The 24,297-nt window shown below is 45.2% G+C and overlaps 1 protein-coding gene across 3 annotated transcripts in view; it reads right to left on the bottom strand.

The window, feature by feature from the left end:
* LOC139584149 (synaptotagmin-7-like) overlaps window positions 1-24,297 on the bottom strand; it is a 115,799-nt gene extending 91,502 nt beyond the window's left edge. For 2 of the 3 annotated variants that reach the window (XM_071415669.1, XM_071415670.1), the window contains exon 1: window positions 16,271-17,524. In XM_071415669.1, coding sequence (XP_071271770.1) covers window positions 16,271-17,484 — 1,214 coding nt within the window. In that variant the 5' untranslated portion in view covers window positions 17,485-17,524. Of the gene's footprint in view, window positions 1-16,270; window positions 17,525-24,122 lie in introns of those variants that run through there. The other variant, XM_071415672.1, reaches the window with a different exon arrangement.

Here is a 24,297-nt window from a genome sequence, read left to right as displayed (position 1 = left end):
TCAACTGTAAAAGTCGGTGTTCCTCAAGGTTCCGTTTTAGGACCACTATTGTTCTCACTATATATTTTACCTCTTGGTGATGTCATTCGGAAACATAATGTTAACTTCCACTGCTATGCGGATGACACACAGCTGTACATTTCAATGAAACATGGTGAAGCCCCAAAATTGCCCTCCCTGGAAGCCTGTGTTTCAGACATAAGGAAGTGGATGGCGGCAAATGTTCTACTTTTAAACTCGGACAAAACAGAGATGCTTGTTCTAGGTCCCAAGAAACAAAGAGATCTTCTGTTGAATCTGACAATTAATCTTGATGATTGTACAGTCGTCTCAAATAAAACTGTGAAGGACCTCGGCGTTACTCTGGACCCTGATCTCTCTTTTGACGAAAATATCAAGACTGTTTAAAGGACAGCTTTTTTCCATCTATGAAACATTGCAAAAATCAGAACATTTCTGTCCAAAAATCATGCAGAAAAGCTAATCCATGCTTTTTGTCACTTCTTAGACTACCCGGCTACCCGGCTAAATCACAAAATAAACTTCAGTTAGTGCTAAACACAGCTGCTAGAATCTTGATTAGAACCAAACAATTTGATCATATTACTCCAGTGCTAGCCTCCCTACACTGGCTTCCTGTTAAGGCAAGGGCTGATTTCAAGGTTTTACTGCTAACCTACAAAGCATTACATGGGCTTGCTCCTACCTATCTTTACGATTTGGTCCTGCCGTACATACCTACACGTACACTACGGTCACAAGACGCAGGCCTCCTTACTGTCCCTAGAATTTCTAAGCAAACAGCTGGAGGCAGGGCTTTCTCCTATAGATCTCAATTTTTATGGAATGGTCTGCCTACCCATGTGAGAGACGCAGACTCGGTCTCAACCTTTAAGTCTTTACTGAAGACTCATCTCTTCAGTAGGTCATATGATTAAGTGTAGTCTGGCCCAGGAGTGTGAAGGTGAACGGAAAGGCTCTGGAGCAACGAACCGCCCTTGCTGTCTCTGCCTGGCCGGTTCCCCTCTCTCCACTGGGATTCTCTGCCTCTAACCCTATTACAGGGGCTGAGTCACTGACTTACTGGTGCTCTTTCATGCCGTCCCTGGGAGGGGTGGGTCACTTGAGTGGGTTGAATCACTGACGTGATCTTCCTGTCTGGGTTGGCGCCCCCCCTTGGGTTGTGCCGTGGCAGAGATCTTTGTGGGCTATACTCGGCCTTGTCTCAGGATTGTAAGTTGGTGGTTGAAGTTATCCCTCTAGTGGTGTGGGGGCTGTGCTTTGGCTAAGTGGGTGGGGTTATATCCTGCCTGTTTGGCCCTGTCCGGGGGTATCATCGAAAGGGGCCACAGTGTCTCCTGACCCCTCCTGTCTCAGCCTCCAGTATTTATGCTGCAGTAGTTTATGTGTCGGGGGGCTAGGGTCAGTTTGTTATATCTGGAGTACTTCTCCTGTCTTATCCGGTGTCCTGTGTGAATTTAAGTATGCTCCCTCTAATTCTTTCTTTTTCTCTCTCGGAGGACCTGAGCCCTAGGACCATGCCTCAGGACTGCCTGGCCTGATGACTCCTTGTTGTCCCTAGTCCACCTGGACGTGCTGCTGCTCCAGTTTCAACTGTTCTGCCAGCGGCTATGGAACCCTGACCTGTTCACCAGACGTGCTACCTGTCCCAGACCTGCTGTTTTCAACTCTCTAGAGACAGCAGGAGCGGTAGAGATACTCTGAATGATCGGCTATGAAAAGCCAACTGACATTTACTCCTGAGCTGCTGACCTGTTGCACCTTCTACAACCACTGTGATTATTATTATCTGACCCTGCTGGTCATCGATGAACATCTTGGCCATGTTCTGTTATAATTTCCACCTGGCACAGACGCACGCACGCACGCACGCACGCACGCACGCACGCACGCACGCACGCACACACGCACGCACGCACGCACGCACGCACGCACGCACGCACGCACGCACGCACACACACACACACACACACACACACACACACACACACACACACACACACACACACACACACACACACACACACACTATCAAGCATCTTTCTATCAAGCATCTCTCTCTCTCCCTCTCCTTCCCTCTCTCTCCCTCTCCAATCCCTCCCTCTCCTACCCTGTCTCTCCTGCCCACTTTCCCTCTCTTCCTCTCCCTCTCCATCCCTCTCTCTCCTTCTCTCTCCCCCTCCATCCCTCTCTCCCTCTCCCCCTCCACCCCTCTCTCCTCTCTCTCCTTCTCCATCCCTGCCTCTCCTTCTCACTCTCCCTCTCTCCCCCTCCCTCTCTCTCTCTCTCCATCTCTCTCTCTCCCTCTCCATCCCTCTCTCTCCCTCTCCATCCCTCTCTCTCCTTCCCTCTCTCTCCCTCTCCAATCCCTCCCTCTCCTACCCTGTCTCTCCTGCCCACTCTCCCTCTCTTTCTCTCTCTTCCTCTCCCTCTCCATCCCTCTCTCTCCTTCTCTCTCCCCCTCCATCCCTCTCTCCCTCTCTCTCCCTCTCCCCCTCCACCCCTCTCTCCTTCTCCATCCTCCATCCCTGCCTCTCCTTCTCACTCTCCCTCTCTCCCCCTCCCTCTCTCTCTCTCTCCATCTCCTCTCTCTCTCCTCTCTCCATCTCCATCCCTCTCTCTCCCTCTCCATCCCTGCGTCTCCTTCTCTCTCTTTCCTCCAGAGATGTTGAGGGATCATTAAGCCTCATTAAGAAGATCTGGTCTAATTGTTTCTATTTGAGTATCACAGTTTCCTGAGGTGCTTGGTGTGTGTAAACGTTTTCTGGGTTACTGATCTCTCTCTCTCCTTCCCTTCTCAAGCTCTCTTTTATTCTTCTCTCTTTTCTGCAACGATGATCCTCACCACTCCTCCACCCTCTCTTCCCTCCTCCACCCTCTCTCTTCCCTCCTCCACCCTCTCTTTCCCTCCTCCACCCTCTCTTCCCTCCTCCACCCTCTCTTCCCTCCTCCACCCTCTCTTCCCTCCTCCACCCTCTCTTCCCTCCTCCACCCTCTCTTCCCTCCTCCACCCTCTCTTCCCTCCTCCACCCTCTCTTCCCTCCTCCACCCTCTCTTCCCTCCTCCACCCCCTCTTCCCTCCTCCACCCTCTCTTTCCCTCCTCCACCCTCTCTTCCCTCCTCCACCCTCTCTTCACTCCTCCACCCTCTCTTCCCTCCTCCACCCTCTCTTTCCCTCCTCCACCCTCTCTTCCCTCCTCCACCCTCTCTTCCCTCCTCTACCCTCTCTTCCCTCCTCCACCCTCTCTTTCCCTCCTCCACCCTCTCTTCCCTCCTCCACCCTCTCTTCCCTCCTCCACCCTCTCTTCACTCCTCCACCCTCTCTTCCCTCCTCCACCCTCTCTTCCCTCCTCCACCCTCTCTTCCCTCCTCCACCCTCTCTTCCCTCCTCCACCCTCTCTTCCCTCCTCCACCCTCTCTTCCCTCATTTCTGTCCACTAGGTCTTTAGACTTCCTCTGCTTCTTCACAATACCTTTAAACACACAGTTCTGATATGAATACAGTTCTCTCTCTGCATCCCAAATAGCCTCAAAGGTTTTACAGCTGCAGCATCGAGAGCATCCTGACTGGTTGCATCACCGCCTGGTATGACAACTGCTCGGCCTCCGACCGCAAGGCACTTACAGAGGGTAGTGCGTACGGCCCAGTACATCACCGGGGCCAAGCTTCCCGCCCTGCAGGACCTCTAACACCAGGTGGTGTCAGAGGAAGAGCCTGTGAATTGACTCCAGCCGTTCTCTCTGCCACCACACCACAATTCTTAGTGATAATTATCTCTTACTTTTTTGAGGTATTTTATTAACTGCGTTGTTGGTTAATAAGGGCTTGTAAGTAAGCATTTCACTGTAAGTTTGTGTTTGGTGCATGTGACAAATTACATTTTATTTTATTTGATAAATATCATAAAGACAACAACGAAAGGCAAAATGGGAGCAAAATAAATAAACTAAAGTACAAGGAAAAGGATAGAGAACGTGGAGAGAGAGCAGCTCTGAACTAATCTCAGAATCCTGGAGGAACCCTGTTGATGGGCCCAGTGTAGTCTGGAAGAACCCTGTTGATGGGCCCAGTGTAGTCTGGAGGAACCCTGTTGATGGGCCCAGTGTAGTCTGGAGGAACCCTGTTGATGGGCCCAGTGTAGTCTGGAGGAACCCTGTTGATGGGCCCAGTGTAGTCTGTCTGGAGGAACCCTGTTGAAGGGCCCAGTGTAGTCTGGAGGAACCCTGTTGATGGGCCCAGTGTAGTCTGGAGGAACCCTGTTGAAGGGCCCAGTGTAGTCTGGAGGAACCCTGTTGATGGGCCCAGTGTAGTCTGTCTGGAGGAACCCTGTTGAAGGGCCCAGTGTAGTCTGGAGGAACCCTGTTGAAGGGCCCAGTGTAGTCTGTCTGGAGGAACCCTGTTGAAGGGCCCAGTGTAGTCTGGAGGAACCCTGTTGAAGGGCCCAGTGTAGTCTGGAGGAACCCTGTTGATTGGCCCAGTGTAGTCTGGAGGAACCCTGTTGATGGGCCCAGTGTAGTCTGGAGGAACCCTGTTGATGGGCCCAGTGTAGTCTGTCTGGAGGAACCCTGTTGATGGGCCCAGTGTAGTCTGGAGGAACCCTGTTGATGGGCCCAGTGTAGTCTGGAGGAACCCTGTTGATGGGCCCAGTGTAGTCTGGAGGAACCCTGTTGATGGGCCCAGTGTAGTCTGTCTGGAGGAACCCTGTTGAAGGGCCCAGTGTAGTCTGTCTGGAGGAACCCTGTTGAAGGGCCCAGTGTAGTCTGTCTGGAGGAACCCTGTTGAAGGGCCCAGTGTAGTCTGTCTGGAGGAACCCTGTTGAAGGGCCCAGTGTAGTCTGGAGGAACCCTGTTGAAGGGCCCAGTGTAGTCTAGAGGAACCCTGTTGATGGGCCCAGTGTAGTCTGGAGGAACCCTGTTGATGGGCCCAGTGTAGTCTGGAGGAACCCTGTTGATGGGCCCAGTGTAGTCTGTCTGGAGGAACCCTGTTGATGGGCCCAGTGTAGTCTGTCTGGAGGAACCCTGTTGATGGGCCCAGTGTAGTCTGTCTGGAGGAACCCTGTTGAAGGGCCCAGTGTAGTCTGGAGGAACCCTGTTGATGGGCCCAGTGTAGTATGTCTGGAGGAACCCTGTTGATGGGCCCAGTGTAGTCTGTCTGGAGGAACCCTGTTGATGGGCCCAGTGTAGTCTGGAGGAACCCTGTTGAAGGGCCCAGTGTAGTCTGGAGGAACCCTGTTGATGGGCCCAGTGTAGTCTGTCTGTAGGAACCCTGTTGATGGGCCCAGTGTAGTCTGGAGGAACCCTGTTGATGGGCCCAGTGTAGTCTGTCTGGAGGAACCCTGTTGAAGGGCCCAGTGTAGTCTGGAGGAACCCTGTTGAAGGGCCCAGTGTAGTCTGGAGGAACCCTGTTGATGGGCCCAGTGTAGTCTGTCTGGAGGAACCCTGTTGATGGGCCCAGTGTAGTCTGGAGGAACCCTGTTGATGGGCCCAGTGTAGTCTGGAGGAACCCTGTTGACGGGCCCAGTGTAGTCTGGAGGAACCCTGTTGATGGGCCCAGTGTAGTCTGGAGGAACCCTGTTGATGGGCCCAGTGTAGTCTGTCTGGAGGAACCCTGTCGATGGGCCCAGTGTAGTCTGGAGGAACCCTGTTGAAGGGCCCAGTGTAGTCTGTATGTATTACAGTGGAGCCCTCAATTACAGCGTTACCCTGGAAACAGTCTGAAGTTGTCATAACTCATATTCCCTCGGCAACGGCATGAGAGGTGTTGAAGCTGTTTAGCTCCTCTTTGTTTGGGAATAAAAAGCCTTTTATTTTGTCTCATTATGTTTGTTCTTTCTTTATACTCCATATTATAGAGTGGTATGGGTCGTTATACTCCATTTTATAGAGTGGTGTGGGTCGTTATACTCCATTTTATAGAGTGGTATGGGTCGTTATACTCCATATTAGAGTGGTGTGGGTCGTTATACTCCATATTATAGAGTGGTGTGGGTCGTTATACTCCATATTATAGAGTGGTATGGGTCGTTATACTCCATTTTATAGAGTGGTGTGGGTCGTTATACTCCATTTTATAGAGTGGTATGGGTCGTTATACTCCATATTAGAGTGGTATGGGTCGTTATACTCCATATTAGAGTGGTGTGGGTCGTTATACTCCATATTATAGAGTGGTATGGGTCGTTATACTCCATATTAGAGTGGTATGGGTCGTTATACTCCATATTATAGAGTGGTGTGGGTCGTTATACTCCATATTAGAGTGGTGTGGGTCGTTATACTCCATATTAGAGTGGTATGGGTCGTTATACTCCATATTAGAGTGGTATGGGTCGTTATACTCCATTTTATAGAGTGGTGTGGGTCGTTATACTCCATTTTATAGAGTGGTATGGGTCGTTATACTCCATATTAGAGTGGTATGGGTCGTTATACTCCATATTAGAGTGGTGTGGGTCGTTATACTCCATATTATAGAGTGGTATGGGTCGTTATACTCCATATTAGAGTGGTATGGGTCGTTATACTCCATATTATAGAGTGGTGTGGGTCGTTATACTCCATATTATAGAGTGGTGTGGGTCGTTATACTCCATATTAGAGTGGTATGGGTCGTTATACTCCATATTAGAGTGGTGTGGGTCGTTATACTCCATATTATAGAGTGGTGTGGGTCGTTATACTCCATATTATAGAGTGGTATGGGTCGTTATACTCCATATTATAGAGTGGTATGGGTCGTTATACTCCATATTATAGAGTGGTATGGGTCGTTATACTCCATTTTATAGAGTGGTGTGGGTCGTTATACTCCATTTTATAGAGTGGTATGGGTCGTTATACTCCATATTAGAGTGGTATGGGTCGTTATACTCCATATTAGAGTGGTGTGGGTCGTTATACTCCATATTATAGAGTGGTATGGGTCGTTATACTCCATATTAGAGTGGTATGGGTCGTTATACTCCATATTATAGAGTGGTATGGGTCGTTATTCTCCATATTATAGAGTGGTGTGGGTCGTTATACTCCATATTAGAGTGGTGTGGGTCGTTATACTCCATATTAGAGTGGTATGGGTCGTTATACTCCATATTAGAGTGGTGTGGGTCGTTATACTCCATATTATAGAGTGGTATGGGTCGTTATACTCCATATTAGAGTGGTATGGGTCGTTATACTCCATATTATAGAGTGGTGTGGGTCGTTATACTCCATATTATAGAGTGGTATGGGTCGTTATACTCCATATTAGAGTGGTATGGGTCGTTATACTCCATATTAGAGTGGTATGGGTCGTTATACTCCATATTAGAGTGGTATGGGTCGTTATACTCCATATTATAGAGTGGTATGGGTCGTTATACTCCATATTATAGAGTGGTGTGGGTCGTTATACTCCATATTATAGAGTGGTATGGGTCGTTATACTCCATATTAGAGTGGTATGGGTCGTTATACTCCATATTATAGAGTGGTATGGGTCGTTAAACTCCATTTTATAGAGTGGTGTGGGTCGTTATACTCCATATTATAGAGTGGTATGGGTCGTTATACTCCATATTAGAGTGGTATGGGTCGTTATACTCCATATTATAGGGTGGTATGGGTCGTTATACTCCATATTATAGAGTGTTATGGGTCGTTATACTCCATATTATAGGGTGGTATGGGTCGTTATACTCCATATTAGAGTGGTATGGGTCGTTATACTCCATATTAGAGTGGTATGGGTCGTTATACTCCATATTATAGAGTGGTATGGGTCGTTATACTCCATATTAGAGTGGTATGGGTCGTTATACTCCATATTATAGAGTGGTATGGGTCGTTATACTACATATTATAGAGTGTTATGGGTCGTTATACTCCATATTATAGGGTGGTATGGGTCGTTATACTCCATATTAGAGTGGTATGGGTCGTTATACTCCATATTATAGAGTGGTATGGGTCGTTATACTCCATATTATAGAGTGGTATGGGTCGTTATACTACATATTATAGAGTGGTATGGGTCGTTATACTACATATTATAAAGTGTTATGGGTCGTTATACTCCATATTATAGGGTGGTATGGGTCGTTATACTCCATTTTATAGAGTTGTATGGGTCGTTATACTCCATATTAGAGTGGTATGGGTCGTTATACTCCATATTAGAGTGGTGTGGGTCGTTATACTCCATATTATAGAGTGGTATGGGTCGTTATACTCCATATTAGAGTGGTATGGGTCGTTATACTCCATATTATAGAGTGGTGTGGGTCGTTATTCTCCATATTATAGAGTGGTGTGGGTCGTTATACTCCATATTAGAGTGGTGTGGGTCGTTATACTCCATATTAGAGTGGTATGGGTCGTTATACTCCATATTAGAGTGGTGTGGGTCGTTATACTCCATATTATAGAGTGGTATGGGTCGTTATACTCCATATTAGAGTGGTATGGGTCGTTATACTCCATATTATAGAGTGGTGTGGGTCGTTATACTCCATATTATAGAGTGGTATGGGTCGTTATACTCCATATTAGAGTGGTATGGGTCGTTATACTCCATATTAGAGTGGTATGGGTCGTTATACTCCATATTAGAGTGGTATGGGTCGTTATACTCCATATTATAGAGTGGTATGGGTCGTTATACTCCATATTATAGAGTGGTGTGGGTCGTTATACTCCATATTATAGAGTGGTATGGGTCGTTATACTCCATATTAGAGTGGTATGGGTCGTTATACTCCATATTATAGAGTGGTATGGGTCGTTATACTCCATTTTATAGAGTGGTGTGGGTCGTTATACTCCATATTATAGAGTGGTATGGGTCGTTATACTCCATATTAGAGTGGTATGGGTCGTTATACTCCATATTATAGGGTGGTATGGGTCGTTATACTCCATATTATAGAGTGTTATGGGTCGTTACACTCCATATTATAAGGTGGTATGGGTCGTTATACTCCATATTAGAGTGGTATGGGTCGTTATACTCCATATTAGAGTGGTATGGGTCGTTATACTCCATATTATAGAGTGGTGATGGGTCGTTATACTCCATATTATAGAGTGGTATGGGTCGTTATACTCCATATTATAGAGTGGTATGGGTCGTTATACTCCATATTATAGAGTGGTATGGGTCGTTATACTACATATTATAGAGTGGTATGGGTCGTTATACTACATATTATAAAGTGTTATGGGTCGTTATACTCCATATTATAGGGTGGTATGGGTCGTTATACTCCATTTTATAGAGTTGTATGGGTCGTTATACTCCATATTAGAGTGGTATGGGTCGTTATACTCCATATTAGAGTGGTGTGGGTCGTTATACTCCATATTATAGAGTGGTATGGGTCGTTATACTACATATTATAGAGTGGTATGGGTCGTTATACTCCATATTATAGAGTGGTGTGGGTCGTTATTCTCCATATTATAGAGTGGTGTGGGTCGTTATACTCCATATTAGAGTGGTGTGGGTCGTTATACTCCATATTAGAGTGGTATGGGTCGTTATACTCCATATTAGAGTGGTGTGGGTCGTTATACTCCATATTATAGAGTGGTATGGGTCGTTATACTCCATATTAGAGTGGTATGGGTCGTTATACTCCATATTATAGAGTGGTGTGGGTCGTTATACTCCATATTATAGAGTGGTATGGGTCGTTATACTCCATATTAGAGTGGTATGGGTCGTTATACTCCATATTAGAGTGGTATGGGTCGTTATACTCCATATTATAGAGTGGTATGGGTCGTTATACTCCATATTATAGAGTGGTATGGGTCGTTATACTCCATATTATAGAGTGGTGTGGGTCGTTATACTCCATATTATAGAGTGGTATGGGTCGTTATACTCCATATTATAGAGTGGTATGGGTCGTTATACTCCATATTATAGAGCGGTGTGGGTCGTTATACTCCATATTATAGAGTGGTATGGGTCGTTATACTCCATATTAGAGTGGTATGGGTCGTTATACTCCATATTATAGGGTGGTATGGGTCGTTATACTCCATATTATAGAGTGTTATGGGTCGTTATACTCCATATTATAGGGTGGTATGGGTCGTTATACTCCATATTAGAGTGGTATGGGTCGTTATACTCCATATTAGAGTGGTATGGGTCGTTATACTCCATATTATAGAGTGGTATGGGTCGTTATACTACATATTATAGAGTGGTATGGGTCGTTATACTACATATTATAGAGTGTTATGGGTCATTATACTCCATATTATAGGGTGGTATGGGTCGTTATACTACATATTAGAGGGATATGTGTCGTTATACTCCATATTATAGAGTGGTATGGGTCGTTATACTACATATTATAGAGTGGTATGGGTCGTTATACTCCATATTATAGAGTGGTATGGGTCGTTATACTCCATATTATAGAGTGGTATGGGTCGTTATACTCCATATTATAGAGTGGTATGGGTCGTTATACTCCATATTATAGAGTGGTATGGGTCGTTATACTACATATTATAGAGTGTTATGGGTCGTTATACTCCATATTATAGGGTGGTATGGGTCGTTATACTCCATATTATAGAGTGGTGTGGGTCGTTATACTACATATTATAGAGTGGTATGGGTCGTTATACTCCATATTAGAGTGGTATGGGTCGTTGTACTCCATATTATAGAGTGGTATGGGTCGTTATACTCCATATTATAGAGGAGTGTGGGTCGTTATACTCCATATTATAGAGTGGTGTGGGTCGTTATACTACATATTATAGAGTGGTATGGGTCGTTATACTACATATTATAGAGTGGTATGGGTCGTTATACTACATATTATAGAGTGGTATGGGTCGTTGTACTCCATATTATAGAGTGGTGTGGGTCGTTATACTACATATTATAGAGTGGTATGGGTCGTTATACTCCATATTAGAGTGGTATGGGTCGTTGTACTCCATATTATAGAGTGGTATGGGTCGTTATACTCCATATTATAGAGGAGTGTGGGTCGTTATACTCCATATTATAGAGTGGTGTGGGTCGTTATACTACATATTATAGAGTGGTATGGGTCGTTATACTACATATTATAGAGTGGTATGGGTCGTTATACTACATATTATAGAGTGGTATGGGTCGTTGTACTCCATATTATAGAGTGGTGTGGGTCGTTATACTCCATATTATAGAGTGGTATGGGTCGTTATACTCCATATTATAGAGTGGTGTGGGTCGTTATACTACATATTATAGAGTGGTATGGGTCGTTATACTACATATTATAGAGTGGTATGGGTCGTTATACTACATATTATAGAGTGGTATGGGTCGTTATACTACATATTATAGAGTGGTATGGGTCGTTATACTCCATATTATAGAGTGGTATGGGTCGTTATACTACATATTATAGAGTGGTATGGGTCGTTATACTACATATTATAGAGTGGTGTGGGTCGTTATACTACATATTATAGAGTGGTATGGGTCGTTATACTCCATATTATAGAGTGGTATGGGTCGTTATACTCCATATTATAGAGTGGTATGGGTCGTTGTACTCCATATTATAGGGTGGTATGGGTCGTTATACTCCATATTATAGAGTGGTATGGGTCGTTATACTCCATATTAGAGTGGTATGGGTCGTTATACTACATATTATAGAGTGGTATGGGTCGTTATACTCCATATTATAGAGTGGTATGGGTCGTTATACTACATATTATAGAGTGGTATGGGTCGTTGTACTCCATATTATAGGGTGGTATGGGTCGTTATACTCCATATTATAGAGTGGTATGGGTCGTTATACTCCATATTAGAGTGGTATGGGTCGTTATACTACATATTATAGAGTGGTGTGGGTCGTTATACTCCATTTTATAGAGTGGTGTGGGTCGTTATACTCCATATTATAGAGTGGTGTGGGTCGTTATACTCCATTTTATAGAGTGTTGTGGGTCGTTATACTCCATATTATAGGGTGGTGTGGGTTGTTATACTCCATATTATAGAGTGGTATGGGTCGTTATACTCCATTTTAGAGTGTTATGGGTCGTTATACTCCATTTTAGAGTGGTATGGGTCGTTATTCTCCATATTAGAGTGTTATAGGTCGTTAAACTCCATATTATAGGGTGGTATGGGTCGTTATACTCCATTTTAGAGTGGTATGGGTCGTTATACTCCATATTAGAGTGGTATGGGTCGTTATACTACATATTATAGAGTGTTATGGGTCGTTATACTCCATATTATAGGGTGGTATGGGTCGTTATACTACATATTATAGAGTGGTACGGGTCGTTATACTCCATATTATAGGGTGGTATGGGTCGTTATACTCGATATTAGAGTGGTATGGGTCGTTATACTACATATTATAGAGTGGTGTGGGTCGTTATACTACATATTATAGAGTGGTATGGGTCGTTATACTCCATATTATAGAGTGGTGTGGGTCGTTATACTCCATATTATAGAGTGTTATGGGTCGTTAAACTCCATATTATAGGGTGGTATGGGTCGTTATACTCCATATTATAGGGTGGTATGGGTCGTTATACTCCATATTATAGAGTGGTGTGGGTCGTTATACTCCATATTATAGAGTGGTGTGGGTCGTTATACTCCATATTATAGAGTGGTGTGGGTCGTTATACTCCATATTATAGAGTGTTATGGGTCGTTATACTCCATATTATAGGGTGGTGTGGGTCGTTATACTCCATATTATAGAGTGGTATGGGTCGTTATACTCCATATTATAGAGTGGTATGGGTCGTTATACTCCATTTTATAGAGTGTTATGGGTCGTTATACTCCATATTATAGGGTGGTGTGGGTTGTTATACTCCATATTATAGAGTGGTATGGGTCGTTATACTCCATTTTAGAGTGTTATGGGTCGTTATACTCCATTTTAGAGTGGTATGGGTCGTTATTCTCCATATTAGAGTGTTATAGGTCGTTAAACTCCATATTATAGGGTGGTATGGGTCGTTATACTCCATTTTAGAGTGGTATGGGTCGTTATACTCCATATTAGGGTGGTATGGGTCGTTATACTACATATTATAGAGTGGTATGGGTCGTTGTACTCCATATTATAGAGTGTTATGGGTCGTTATACTCCATATTATAGGGTGGTATGGGTCGTTATACTACATATTATAGAGTGGTAAAGGGTCGTTATACTCCATATTATAGGGTGGTATGGGTCGTTATACTCGATATTAGAGTGGTATGGGTCGTTATACTCCATATTATAGAGTGGTGTGGGTCGTTATACTCCATATTATAGAGTGTTATGGGTCGTTAAACTCCATATTATAGGGTGGTATGGGTCGTTATACTCCATATTATAGAGTGGTGTGGGTCGTTATACTCCATATTATAGAGTGTTATGGGTCGTTAAACTCCATATTATAGGGTGGTATGGGTCGTTATACTCCATATTATAGGGTGGTATGGGTCGTTATACTCCATATTATAGAGTGGTGTGGGTCGTTATACTCCATATTATAGAGTGGTGTGGGTCGTTATACTCCATATTATAGAGTGGTGTGGGTCGTTATACTCCATATTATAGAGTGTTATGGGTCGTTATACTCCATATTATAGGGTGGTGTGGGTCGTTATACTCCATATTATAGAGTGGTATGGGTCGTTATACTCCATATTATAGAGTGGTGTGGGTCGTTATACTCCATATTATAGAGTGGTGTGGGTCGTTATACTCCATATTATAGAGTGGTGTGGGTCGTTATACTCCATATTATAGAGTGGTGTGGGTCGTTATACTCCATATTATAGAGTGGTATGGGTCGTTATACTCCATATTATAGAGTGGTATGGGTCGTTATACTCCATATTATAGAGTGGTATGGGTCGTTATACTCCATATTATAGGGTGGTATGGCTTTTTGTGCTCCATATTATAGCAGTGGTGTGGGTCGTTATGGCTACATATTTGAGTGGTGTGGGTCGTTTATGCGTGATTGTATTGTAGGATCGTATATTTTCCGGTGTACTTGCCACATTTCGAGTGGTATGGGTCATTACACTCACAAAAGTTCCTAAAGAATAAAGACATTTCAAATGTGATATCTATATTACAGGTGCATGGGTAATTATGCTGCAAATTATAGAGTAGAAAAGGGACGTAAGACAAAAAAACATAGAGTAGTATGGGTCGTTGTACTTTATATTATAGGGTGGTTTGGTTCGTCACTGGTTGCCCTTTTCTTGTGGCAACAGGTCACAAATCTTGCTGCTGTGATGGAACACTGTGGGTCATTATCACTCCATTTGTAGAGTGATGTGGATCGTTATACTCCATAATATTGGATGTGTCGTTTGCTAATTCTATTGTGGGTCTGTGTATACTCCATATTGTAGGGAAATATGTGTCTCTAATATGGCCATACCATTTGTCAGGAGGTTAGTTATAGTGCAGCTCGAGGTTAGGGTCGCACCTCCATTTTAGTGTGGCATGTGTTGTACATAGCCTGTCTTCTCTTGAGTGCCATAGGTCTGCCTACGGCGTCCATATTCTCAGGGTAGCATGGCTCGTCATCCCTCCACTCTAGAGTGGTATGGGCCGCTCTACTCCATCGTTAGGCTATTATGGATCATTATACTGCATGTTGGAGTAACAGTGCTGTGAGACAGTCAGACTCAATGTTATAGGATGGTATGAATCATGAATACTACACAGTGTTGCTTAATTCTTGTTCCTGTATGCTACGTCCTGACACACAGCTACCCAGTTATATATATACACACAGGCATGCAAGTAGACAGGGTAGGACACACACACACACAGACAAGCAAGTAGACAGGGTAGGACACACACACACACACACACAGACACACACACACACACACACACACACACACACACACACACACACACACACACACACACACACACACACACACACACACACAGTCTCCTCTCCTGTCATGATACGCAATGTCGAGTAACATCCTTCCCTGGGTGTCAACAGCTCAAATCCGACACCACGTAGAGGAAGCAAGACTATGTAAACATCTACAACACTGTCAGTGTATATAATAGGAGGAAATGACAACAGGCCAGTCGAAGATCACTACAACCACGGGAAAGGGAGGAGAAGAGCAGTGCCATATCTAGAGAGGCAAGAAACAGCTACACACTGAGAAATGTGACAAGACAACCCAGACAAAGACAAAATGGTTTGTGTCAGAGAGTTGTGTTTAAGAAGGGAGCAGGATAGAGGAGGATCACATCCCATAGAGAGCAGAGCAACTCAGACAGTGGAGGAAGCAGGAGCCGTGAGGGGAAGTGACAACAGGAGACACATTATCTGCATCCTAACCCTATTCCTTATTTAGGGCCATAGGGCTCTGGTCTAAAGTAGTGCACTATATAGGGAATAGGGTTCTATAGGGCTCTGGTCTAAAGTAGTGCACTATATAGGGAATAGGGTTCTATAGGGCTCTGGTCTAAAGTAGTGCACTATATAGGGAATAGGGTTCCATTTGGATAGACAGTTACCCACCCAGACAGAGGCAGTTACCAAACCAGACAGAGACAGTTACCAAACCAGACAGAGACAGTTACCCACCCAGACAGAGACAGTTACCCACCCAGACAGAGACAGTTACCAACCCAGACAAAGACAGTTACCCACCCAGACAGAGACAGCTACCAAACCAGACAAAGACAGTTACCAAACCAGACAGAGACAGTTACCAACCCAGACAGAGACAGTTACCAACCCAGACAGAGACAGTTACCCACCCAGACAGAGACAGCTACCAAACCAGACAAAGACAGTTACCAAACCAGACAGAGACAGTTACCAACCCAGACAGAGACAGTTACCAACCCAGACAGAGACAGTTACCAACCCAGACAGAGACAGTTACCAAACCAGACAGAGACAGTTACCAAACCAGACAGAGACAGTTACCAACCCAGACAGAGACAGTTACCAACCCAGACAGAGACAGTTACCAACCCAGACAGAGACAGTTACCAACCCAGACAGAGACAGTTACCAACCCAGACAGATACAGTTACCAACCCAGATAGAGACAGTTACCAACCCAGACAGAGACAGTTACCAACCCAGACAGAGACAGTTACCAACCCAGACAGAGACAGTTACCAACCCAGACAGAGACAGTTACCAACCCAGACAGAGACAGTTACCAACCCAGACAGAGACAGTTACCAACCCAGATGGAGGAAAATAAGAAACTCACAGGAAGGACTTGGCATCCAGGCCTCTGTTTTTCAACTGGCCCATCATGTGATCCCAGGACCCAGGGTTACCTCTTCCTCCTCCTCCCCTGTACCGTGAGGCACCTGCCCCCGCCGGGCTCCCTCGCACCCCCCTGGGGCCTCGTTGCGTTCCTCCACATCCTCCCCCTGGCTGGCTGGGCCCCAGTGGGGGAACCTGGTGTATCTGACCCAGGCTCTGGGAGGAGGTGGGTGGCAGGTGGGTGAGGAGGCTTGGGGCGGGTGGGTGGATGAGAGGCTGCTGGAGACTCTGCTGGCGCAGCAGGGTGCGTGGCCGGGCCAGCGGTCCAGCAGAGGGGACGGGATCCAGGGTGGACAGAGCCCCTACTGAATCGCCAAAGCTGGGAGGACAGAGCAGCAGAGAGGGGAGGGAGCGATGGGAGGACAAGGGCCGGGGTTGGCAGAGGTTAGGGTGGTGGAGAAGAGGGGAGGAGAGAGGAGAAGGAGGAGTAGAAGGGGTAGCAGTGAAGGAGGGGGGAATGGAGTGGTGGGAAGAGGTGGAGGGGAATACAGGAGAGTTTGGAGAGAGAGGACATGATAGGTTGAGGGGACAGGGAGATGGACAAGAGCGGAGGATAGTGAAGGAATCATGAGGGGGGAGGATACAAGGAGGTACAGGACAGAAGGGAGAAACCGGTGGTGATGGAGGAGGTGATGGAGGAGGGTAGGATGGGGAGGAAGGGAGGGAGGGAGGTGGAGTTCGAGGAACAGGTAGAGAGGAGGAGGAGGAGGAGGAGGAGTGAGAGGCAGTGGGAGTGATGGTGCGGGGAGGAGGGGAGAGGAGGAGGAGGAGAGAGAAAGAGAGCAGGGTGAGGCAGCAGCAGTAACAGCTGTAGCAGAGATAGCAGTAGAAGGAGCAGCCAGTGTGATGGTCAGTGGCGAGAGCCTGCAAGCTCGGTCTCCTGTCTTCCCGTGAAAACCTGCGCCCGGTGAGGTGTGGCGGCATCAGGTGCGTGTGTGCCGCGAACGTCTGGGCGCCGTGGGTTTGCGGCCTGCGTGTGAGTGTGGGCGTGGTCCGCGTCGGCATTGGTCGGATCTGAACGGTCCGTATGGGCGTGGTGATGCGCGTCTGTCCGGCATTGAGGCGGGTGTGTCGGGGTGTTTGTGGCGTCCCGGCGCGGCTGGCGCTATTGGCTCTTCGAGGCGAAGGCTTTATGGTTTGACGAGAGATACCCATGCTCCTCTCTCTCCTCTCTGCTCCCAACTTTTACAGACTCTCTTCCTCTTCCTTTCTCTGTCTAAATCTATTTCCTCGTTTAAATACGTGCTCCGCCCCTAGAGACTTCCTCACAGCCAACCAAGTCTACAGCTTCCCTCCCTCCCTCTCTTCGCTCCAAACCTCCCCTCCTCCACTCCTCCTCCCCCCCCCTCCTCCCCTCCTCCACTCCCGCTACTAATACTCTTTATCTCTTTTCTCTTTCTTTAAGTCTTTCCCTTCGCAGTACCTCTATATCAGAACAAGATCCTCTACTGCAAAGTTACAGTTATGTCCTACAATATCTATTACTACGCCCCCATAAAGAAAATGAGAATTAAAAACAGGGTCAGCCCCTGGTTCGACCGTGATCTTGCAGAGTTACTCCTCCTCAAGAACACCATTTGGAGAAAAGGCTCGGCGCACACACACTCAGGCTGACTGGCTCTCGTTCAGGCTGATGAGAAATAAGTGCACTCAGGCTATCTGGGTTACTTTAAGGAGCAGTTCTCTCTCTATGGGTCTAAACCCAAGAAGTTCTGGAAAACGGTTAAAGACCTGGAGAATAAACCCTCCTCCTCACAGCTGCCCATGTCCCTTAATGTTGACGAGGTGGTTGTTACTGACAAGGAGCACATGGCTGATCTCTATAATCACCACTTCATTAAGTCCTATTTGACTCAGCCATGCCTCCTTGCTCGTCCAACATTTCCTCATCTCCCACCCCTTCTAATGCAACTATCCTTGATGCTCCTCCCTCTTTTCCCCCTACCCCGCTACAAAGTTTCTCCCTGCAGGCGGTCACCGAGTCCGAGGTGCTAAAGGAGCTCCTTAAACTTGACCCCAAAAAAACATCTGGGTCAGATGGTTTAGACCCTTTCTTCTTTAAGGTTGCTGCCCCTATCATCATCACCAAGCCTATCTCTGACCTTTTTGACCTGTCTTTCCTCTCTGGGGAGGTTCCCATTGCTTGGAAGGCAGCCACGGTTCGTCCTTTATTTAAAGGGGGAGATCAAGCTGATCCTAACTGTTATAGGCCAATTTCTATGTTGCCCTGTTTATCAAAAGTGTTGGAAAAACTTGTCAATAATCAACTGACTGGCTTTCTTGATGTCTATAGTATTCTCTCTGGTATGCAATCTGGTTTCTGCTCAGGTTATGGATGTGTCACTGCAACCTTAAAGGTCCTCAATGATGTCACCATTGCCCTTGATTCTAAGCAATGTTGTGCTGCTATTTTTATTGACTTGGCCAAAGCTTTTGATACGGTAGACCATTCCATTCTTGTGGGCCGGCTAAGGAGTATTGGTGTCTCTGAGGGGTCTTTGGCCTGGTTTGCTAACTACCTCTCTCAAAGAGTGCAGTGTATAAGTCAGAATATCTGCTGTCTCAGCCACTGCCTGCCACCAAGGGAACAAGGCTCAATCCTAGGCTCCACGCTGTTCTCAATTTACATCAACAACATAGCTCAGGCAGTAGGAAGCTCTCTCATCCATTTATATGCAGATGATAGTCTTATACTCGGCTGGCCTCTCCCCGGATGTTGTGTTAAATGCTCTACAACAAAGCTTTCTTAGTGTCCAACAGGCTTTCTCTGCCCTTAACCTTGTTCTGAACACCTCCAAAACAAAGGTCATGTGGTTTGGTAAGAAGAATGCCCCTCTCCCCACCGGTGTGATTACTACCTCTGAGGGTTTAGAGCTTGAGGTAGTCACCTCATACAAGTACTTGGGAGTATGGCTAGACGGTACACTGTCCTTCTCTCAGCACATATCAAAGCTGCAGGCTAAAGTTAAATCTAGACTTTCCTCTATCGTAATCGCTCCTCTTTCACCCCAGCTGCCAAACTAACCCTGATTCAGATGACCATCCTACCCATGCTAGATTACGGAGAAATAATTTATAGATCGGCAGGTAAGGGTGCTCTCGAGCGGCTAGATGTTCTTTACCATTCGGCCATCAGATTTGCCACCAATGCTCCTTATAGGACACATCACTGCGCTCTCTACTCCTCTGTAAACTGGTCATCTCTGTATACCCGTCGCAAGACCCACTGGTTGATGATTATTTATAAAACCCTCTTAGGCCTCCCTCCCCCCTATCTGAGATATCTACTGCAGCCCTCATCCTCCACAAACAACACCCGTTCTGCCAGTCACATTCTGTTAAAGGTCCCCAAAGCACACACATCCCTGGGTCGCTCCTCTTTTCAGTTCGCTGCAGCTAGCGACTGGAACGTGCTGCAACAAACACTCAAACTGGACAGTTTTATCTCCATCTCTTCATTCAAAGACACACTTACTAACAGTTGTGGCTGCTTTGTGTGATGTATTGTTGTCTCTACCTTCTTGCCCTTTGTGCTGTTGTCTGTTCCCAATAATGTTTGTACCATGTTGTGCTGCTACCATGTTGTGTTGCTACCATGTTGTGCTGCTACCATGTTGTGTTGCTACCATGTTGTGCTGCTACCATGTTGTGTTGCTACCATGCTATGTTGTCATGTTGTGTTGCTACCATGTTGTGTTGCTACCATGTTGTGTTGCTACCATGTTGTGCTGCTACCATGTTGTTGTCATGTTGTGTTGCTACCATGTTGTGCTGCTACCATGTTGTTGTCATGTTGTGTTGCTACCATGTTGTGTTGCTACCATGCTGTGTTGTCATGTGTTTCTGCCTTGCTATGTTGTTGTCTTAGGTCTCTCTTGTTGTGATGTGTGTTTTATCCTATATTTATATTGTATTTATTTATTTTAATCCCAGGCCCCCGTCTCCGCAGGAGGCCTTTTGCCTTTTGGTAGGCCGTCATTGTAAATATGAATTTGTTAGGTCCTGTAATATCTAGTAATTTAGTAAACAGCGTAATACTAGGAGATGGTGGTTGTATTATTCTAGCTAAGTATCCCAAAATGCCCCTTTAAAGCATTTCCCAGCTCTCTAAATATATCTTCCCTCTCCCTTCTCTGACAGAGTCCTGGTGTAATCCAGGCTATCTGAACTGGGTCAACACTGTGTCCCATTACTGTGCAATTTACAGATTGCTTTATAATATGACTTTATACCAGTGGTGCAAAGTACATAAGTAAAAATACATTAAAGTACTACTTAAGTCGTTTTTTGGGGGGGTTATCTGTACTTTGCTATTTATATTTTACTTTATTATATATATACAACTTTTACTTCTCTACATTCATAAAGAAAATAATGCCAGTTTACTCCATACATTTTCCCTGACACCCAAAAGTACTCATTACATTTTGAATGCTTTGCAGGACAGGAAAATGGTCCAATTCACACACTTATCAAGAGAACACCCCTGGTCATCCCGACTGCCTCTGATCTGGAGGACTCACTAAACACAAATGCTTCGTTTGTAAATTATGTCTGAGTGTTGGAGTGTGTCCCTGGCTATCAGTAAATAAATAAAACAAGTAAATGGAGCCGTCTGTTTTGTATAAATAAGGGAATTTGAAATGATTTATACTTTTACTTTTATTACTTAAGTATATTCTAGCACTTACATTAACTTTTGATACTTAATTAAATATATTTAAAAACAAATACTTTTAGACTTTGACTCAAGTAGTATTTTACAGGGTGACGTTCACTTTTACTTGAGTCACTTTCTATGACTGATCCTTTAAAGCGCTTGGCGTTGAACCGAACTAACTTGTGAACAGGGAAAAGCAAGGTGAAAAGGGTCAACTAAATCATATAATTGAAGAGGCTACTTTGAGGAAGATGGACTCTTATATAAAGACAGAAAGATAGGAGGCAGAAAGATGGGACAGATCTAGAAAATACAGAGAAAGTGAGGTAGGAAGGATGGAGGAAGAAAGACAGAGAGAGAGAAAATAGGAGACACCGACACAAGATACACAAGAGACACAGACACAAGAGACACAAGAGGCAACTATACAAGAGACACCAACAGAAGAGACACCAACACAAGAGACACAAAAGACACCGACACACAAGACACCGACACAAGAAACACCGACACAAGAGACAGACACTTATAGCGTCCTGGAAATAGAATCCAATCATAGCCAGAGGGCAAAGAGAGAAAGATGGGAGGAGGTATTGAAGGAGAGAGAGAAATCATACAAGGATGGAGGTGTGAGAAAGAAGGGAGGTGCGAAACGAAAGAGGGAAGAGAAGCTAAATGAACCTGCTCGTTTTGCCCGTCCTTCCTCCTACTCTCTACCTCCCTCCTCCAGTATCTATGCTGCAATAGTCTATGTGCCGGTGGGCTAGGGTCAGTCTGGTATATCTGGTAAAATGTTCCTGTCTTGTTTGGTGTCTTGTGTGAATTTAAGTATGCTCCCTGTAAATCTCTCTCTCCCAACCCGGAGGATCTGAGCCCTAGGATCATGCCTTAGGACTACCTGTCCTGATGACTCCTGGCTGTCCCCGGTCCACCTGGTTGTGCTGCTGTCACGACCTCTGAGTGACCCTGCTGGTCATCTATGAACATCTTGAAGAACAATCTGTCCTTAATGGCCATGTACTCCTATAATCTCCACTGGCCACCCCTCAGAGCCTGGTTCCTCTCTAGGTTTCTTCCTAGGTTCTGGCCTTTCTAGGGAGTTTTTCCCTAGCCACCGTGCTTCTACACCTGCATTGCTTGCTGTTTGGGGTTTTAGGCTGGGTTTCTGTACAGCACTTTGTGACATCAGCTGATGTAAGAAGGGCTATATAAATACATTTGATTGAATGATTAATTGATACTCTCACCCTCCCCCCAACTCTACTGACTCGAGATGAGAGAAACGCTAGTAACCTTGTGACCCGTAACATCAACAGAAGATACCATCTCCTTGGTGTCTGTTAGTGTCTAGTCATTATATCTCTACAGTACCATCTCCCTGGTGTCTGTTAGTGTCTAGTCATTATATCTCTACAGTACCATCTCCCTGGTGTCTGTTAGTGTCTAGTTAATATATCTCTACAGTACCATCTCCCTGGTGTCTGTTAGTGTCTAGTCATTATATCTCTACAGTACCATCTCCCTGGTGTCTGTTAGTGTCTAGTCATTATATCTCTACAGTACCATCTCCCTGGTGTCTGTTAGTGTCTAGTTAATATATCTCTACAGTACCATCTCCCTGGTGTCTGTTAGTGTCTAGTCATTATATCTCTACAGTACCATCTCTCTGGTGTCTGTTAGTGTCTAGTCATTATATCTCTACAGTACCATCTCCCTGGTGTCTGTTAGTGTCTAGTCATTATATCTCTACAGTACCATTTCCCTGGTGTCTGTTAGTGTCTATTATTTATATCTCTACAGTACCATCTCTCTGGTGTCTGTTAGTGTCTATTCATTATATCTCTACAGTACCATCTCCCTGGTGTCTGTTAGTGTCTAGTCATTATATCTCTACAGTACCATCTCCCTGGTGTCTGTTAGTGTCTAGTCATTATATCTCTACAGTACCATCTCCCTGGTGTCTGTTAGTGTCTAGTCATTATATCTCTACAGTACCATCTCCCTGGTGTCTGTTAGTGTCTAGTCATTATATCTCTACAGTACCATCTCCCTGGTGTCTGTTAGTGTCTAGTCATTATATCTCTACAGTACCATCTCCTTGGTGTCTGTTAGTGTCTAGTCATTTTATATCTACAGTACCATCTCCCTGGTGTCTGTTAGTGTCTAGTTAATATATCTCTACAGTACCATCTCCCTGGTGTCTGTTAGTGTCTAGTCATTTTATATCTACAGTACCATCTCCCTGGTGTCTGTTAGTGTCTAGTTAATATATCTCTACAGTACCATCTCCCTGGTGTCTGTTAGTGTCTAGTCATTATATCTGTACAGTACCATCTCCCTGGTGTCTGTTAGTGTCTAGTTAATATATTTCTACAGTACCATCTCCCTGGTGTCTGTTAGTGTCTAGTCATTATATCTCTACAGTACCATCTCCCTGGTGTCTGTTAGTGTCTAGTCATTATATCTCTACAGTACCATCTCTCTGGTGTCTGTTAGTGTCTAGTCATTATATCTCTACAGTACCATCTCCCTGGTGTCTGTTAGTGTCTAGTCATTATATCTGTACAGTACCATCTCCCTGGTGTCTGTTAGTGTCTAGTTAATATATTTCTACAGTACCATCTCCCTGGTGTCTGTTAGTGTCTAGTCATTATATATCTACAGTACCATCTCCCTGGTGTCTGTTAGTGTCTAGTCATTATATCTGTACAGTACCATCTCCCTGGTGTCTGTTAGTGTCTAGTTAATATATTTCTACAGTACCATCTCCCTGGTGTCTGTTAGTGTCTAGTCATTATATATCTACAGTACCATCTCCCTGGTGTCTGTTAGTGTCTAGTTAATATATCTCTACAGTACCATCTCTCTGGTGTCTGTTAGTGTCTAGTCATTATAACTCTACAGTACCATCTCCCTGGTGTCTGTTAGTGTCTAGTTAATATATATCTACAGTACCATCTCCCTGGTGTCTGTTAGTGTCTAGTCATTATATCTCTACAGTACCATCTCCCTGGTGTCTGTTAGTGTCTAGTCATTATATCTCTACAGTACCATCTCCCTGGTGTCTGTTAGTGTCTAGTTAATATATCTCTACAGTACCATCTCCCTGGTGTCTGTTAGAGGTGTAACTCACCTTGTGGGTCTGAGTCCTCCAGACTGCATGTTTCTCTGGACCGTCCGCCACTTCCCGGGCTTGCCCCCCGACATCACCATGCTGGTTCCCCCAGACATGGAGCTACTTCCACCTCCAGACATCGTGCTCATCATACTGTCACTGCGACAGGGACCTGCCGGACCCCCACCATCCC

This window comes from Salvelinus alpinus, chromosome 9 (assembly GCF_045679555.1).
Source record: "Salvelinus alpinus chromosome 9, SLU_Salpinus.1, whole genome shotgun sequence".
In the NCBI taxonomy this organism is placed as follows: domain Eukaryota; kingdom Metazoa; phylum Chordata; class Actinopteri; order Salmoniformes; family Salmonidae; genus Salvelinus; species Salvelinus alpinus.
The sequence above is the reverse complement of the archived record's forward strand: the minus strand, read 5'-3'. Positions and strand labels throughout refer to the sequence as shown.